At 69.3% G+C, this 2,849-nt stretch overlaps 2 protein-coding genes across 2 annotated transcripts in view; one reads left to right on the top strand and one right to left on the bottom strand.

Moving 5' to 3' along the window:
- Positions 1-312, top strand: part of H696_01887 (hypothetical protein) — a 1,087-nt gene extending 775 nt beyond the window's left edge. Inside the window, exon 2 of the mRNA XM_009495788.1 lies at positions 77-312. Within this exon, the coding sequence (XP_009494063.1) occupies positions 77-144 (68 nt within the window). The 3' untranslated portion in view covers positions 145-312. The remainder of the gene's footprint in view (positions 1-76) is intronic.
- Positions 313-1,218: 906 nt separating this feature from the next.
- H696_01886 (co-chaperone GrpE) lies at positions 1,219-2,622 on the bottom strand (the record flags this gene model as incomplete). The annotated part of the gene is made up of 5 exons (XM_009495787.1): positions 2,558-2,622; positions 2,131-2,431; positions 1,867-1,971; positions 1,559-1,690; positions 1,219-1,419 (listed from the first exon to the last, which is right to left on the bottom strand). The coding sequence occupies exons 2-5, from the start codon at positions 2,422-2,424 to the stop codon at positions 1,219-1,221; spliced, it is 732 nt and encodes a 243-aa protein (XP_009494062.1). The 5' UTR covers positions 2,425-2,431; positions 2,558-2,622.
- Positions 2,623-2,849: the final 227 nt, after the last annotated feature.

Here is a 2,849-nt window from a genome sequence, read left to right as displayed (position 1 = left end):
CCCCCCCCCCATGCGCGCGGTACCCCTCTCCTCCTCCGCCCCGTTTCCTGCCATTGGGCGCCTGCTTGGCACGCAGGCTACAACCTCCTGGCTGCGCCGCGTCCCCCCGTGCTGGACTTCTTCACCATGATCTTCTCCCCCTAGACGAGGCCAGTCACCTGTCCCCTCCCACAGAGGCAACGCGCTCCCAAGCAGCATGCCCCCCTCCTCTCCCCTGCTTTGTTTGGCCCTTCCTCTCTCCCTCTCTCTCCCCGCCTACACACACACATACATATATATATCTATCTATACACACAGAAACTCGCGTTCACACTCTGCCCATTGCGCGGTGGGAAGGAGGGCCCGGCGGCCGAGGGGGGGGGGGGGGGCCCGGGGGTATGTGCGCGCAGAGCGAAAGCGCCACACGGGGCGCCGATCGTGCCTGCCGAGCCGCGCCGGGGCCGGCCGGATGTACCCACGCTCCTGTGCCAGGGGGGGAAGAGCCCCGCACGCGCATGTGCCTCAAAAAAAACACCGGCCCCGCGCCACGACGCCCGAAAGAAAGGGAGGGAAGAGCAACTAGGGGTATTTATTTTGCATGGCATGCTTTTTCTTTTTTGGCGGTTGGCCGAGGGGGGGGGGAGGGGGCGTGCACACACGCTCCCCCCTCTCACAGCGAGCGAGGGCACGGGGGAAAGGAGGCTATAAGGGGCGCCAGGCTGCAGCGAGAGAGGGGGCAGGGGCGCTGAGAACAAAAAGGCGGCCCAAGACACAAGGCATGTTTGGGCATGTTTTGCCCATTGAGGGGAGGAGGAGGGGGGGGGGGCACGCGACAGCGGCAGCACACAACACCGGTCCCGAGAAGAAAGGACGGGGGAGAGAGAGGGAGAGAGGGACAGGCGCGCGGCGTGGCGAGGCGTGCTCCGAGGGAGGAAGCAATGGCGCGCGGCAATATATACATATATGCGCATAGGTGGGTACACACGCCAGCGCACACCTTCCCCCACTACTCTCTCGGGGGGTGAGGGGAGGGGGGAGGGGGAGGGGGGCAAATCGTGGCAGGGGAAAGGAGGATAGGTACGAGCTCACGACCAGCAGCGGAGGGCGACTCGCGCGCGCGCGCAACAACGACAAGGGGACATATGGGGGACGAGAGGGGCCGGGGGCCGGGGGCCGGGGGCTGTGTGTGTGTGTGTGTGTGGCAAAAGCGCAGGGTGGGAGGAGGGGGGGTGCTTGCGCTTACTCGGGGGCGCGGCGGACGACACCGACCTGGGCCGGGCGGATGGGACGGTCATGCAGGGTGAAGCCCTTGCGCTGGACGTAGGCCACGGTGCCAGGGGCCCACTCGGGGTGGTCCATCTCGAAGAGGGCATCGTGGATGTTGGCGTCGAACGGCTGGCCCATCGGGTCGTGCTGGACGAGGCCATACTTGGCGAAGACCTGCGCGCGCGAGCGGCGGGGGGGGGGGCGCCCGGCAAGAGGGGAGAGAGGAAAGGGAGCGGTGGGTCAGCAACGGGCGAACCGACGACAAAGCACATGGAGAGGGGGAGGGGAAGCGCCGGCGCGGGAGGGGACACACCTTGCGGAGCTCCTTGTCGGCCATGGAGAGGCCCTCGTAGAGGTTCTTCAGGTGGGGGTTGTCGTCGCTGGTGCGCTCGGCCTCGGGAACCGAAGCGAGGGCCAGCTCGAGGACGTCAACGGTCTCGAGGAGCTGCGTGGGAGGCAGAGGCAGAGGCGGGGCCGGGGGAGGGAGCAGGGTGAGTGGCGGCCGTGCCGGTGGCGGAGGGGGAGAGAGAGAGAGAGAGAGAGGGAAAGAGAGCAGGGCGCGCATGCGAATGTGAACGGAGGTGAGGCGGGCGCGCAGGGGGGGGGGGGGGGGGGACGCACGTCCTTGGAGAAGCCCTGGATGGCGAAGAGCTTCTGCTTGTCGACCTCACGGCGGCCGAGCTGGCGGACATGCTCAGTCTCGGCAAGGGCGCGGAGGAACTTGTCCTGTGGGTGGCCGCCGAAGCAGCGGGGGGGGGGGTGCGGGTGCGAGGAAGAGACGGGGTGAAGAACGAGGCGTCAGCACATGGTGAACGCGGGAAGGGGGCACGGGGGAAGGCGAGCACCGGCCAACAGAGGCCGGCATGGGAAAAGGCAGGCACGGACCTCCAGCTCCTTGTTCTGGGTCTGGAGCTCGTTGACGCGGGTCTCCAGGCCGGAAATGACGGCAACGCTCGGGTGATCGGCGACGGCGCCCTCGGCGGCGGCACCCTCGGCGCCGGGCTCAGCGGCGGCGGCGGCGGCGGCGGCGCCACCAGCGGCGGCGGCCTCGTCCGCGGGCTTCTCCCCGGAGGTGTTGGCCGAGGAGGTGGAGAAGAAAGTGCGGCGGGCAGCCGGGGCGATGGCGGCCGCGCGGCGGGCGGCGTGGCCGGCGGTGGCACGGGAGACGATGGCGAGCATGGTGAAGCTGGGGGACACAGGCGCGCGGCCGGGGGAGGAGGGGGTGCGGCACGGTCAGCATAAGAAGGGGGGGGGGGAGGCCGGGCTAGCAGCGGGGGAGAGGGAGGCTGCCACGGGGGCGCGGGCAACGTACAAAAGGGGGAGAAGGCCTGCGGCGATGGGGGAGGGGGGAGGGAGCGATGGGTGACCGTGCGTTCGTACGTGTGTGTATGCGAAGCCCTGGCGGGAGGGGGCCCCGCTCGTGTGGACCCTCTTGAGTGCGCGTGGGAGAGCGGACATCCTCCCACCCCCCATGTACGCCACACGCGCACACGCCTCACCCCCCGAGAGAGGGAGACACACGGGCACACACGGACACACACCGCACGGGGACTTACGCACACGAGAGCCGCCCCCGGCGCCGCACTCCCCCCGGCCAGGGCGGG

The sequence above is a fragment of the Fonticula alba genome, assembly GCF_000388065.1.
Source record: "Fonticula alba strain ATCC 38817 unplaced genomic scaffold supercont2.3, whole genome shotgun sequence".
NCBI classification, from domain to species: Eukaryota; order Rotosphaerida; family Fonticulaceae; genus Fonticula; species Fonticula alba.
This window is presented reverse-complemented; position numbering and strand designations above follow the sequence as displayed.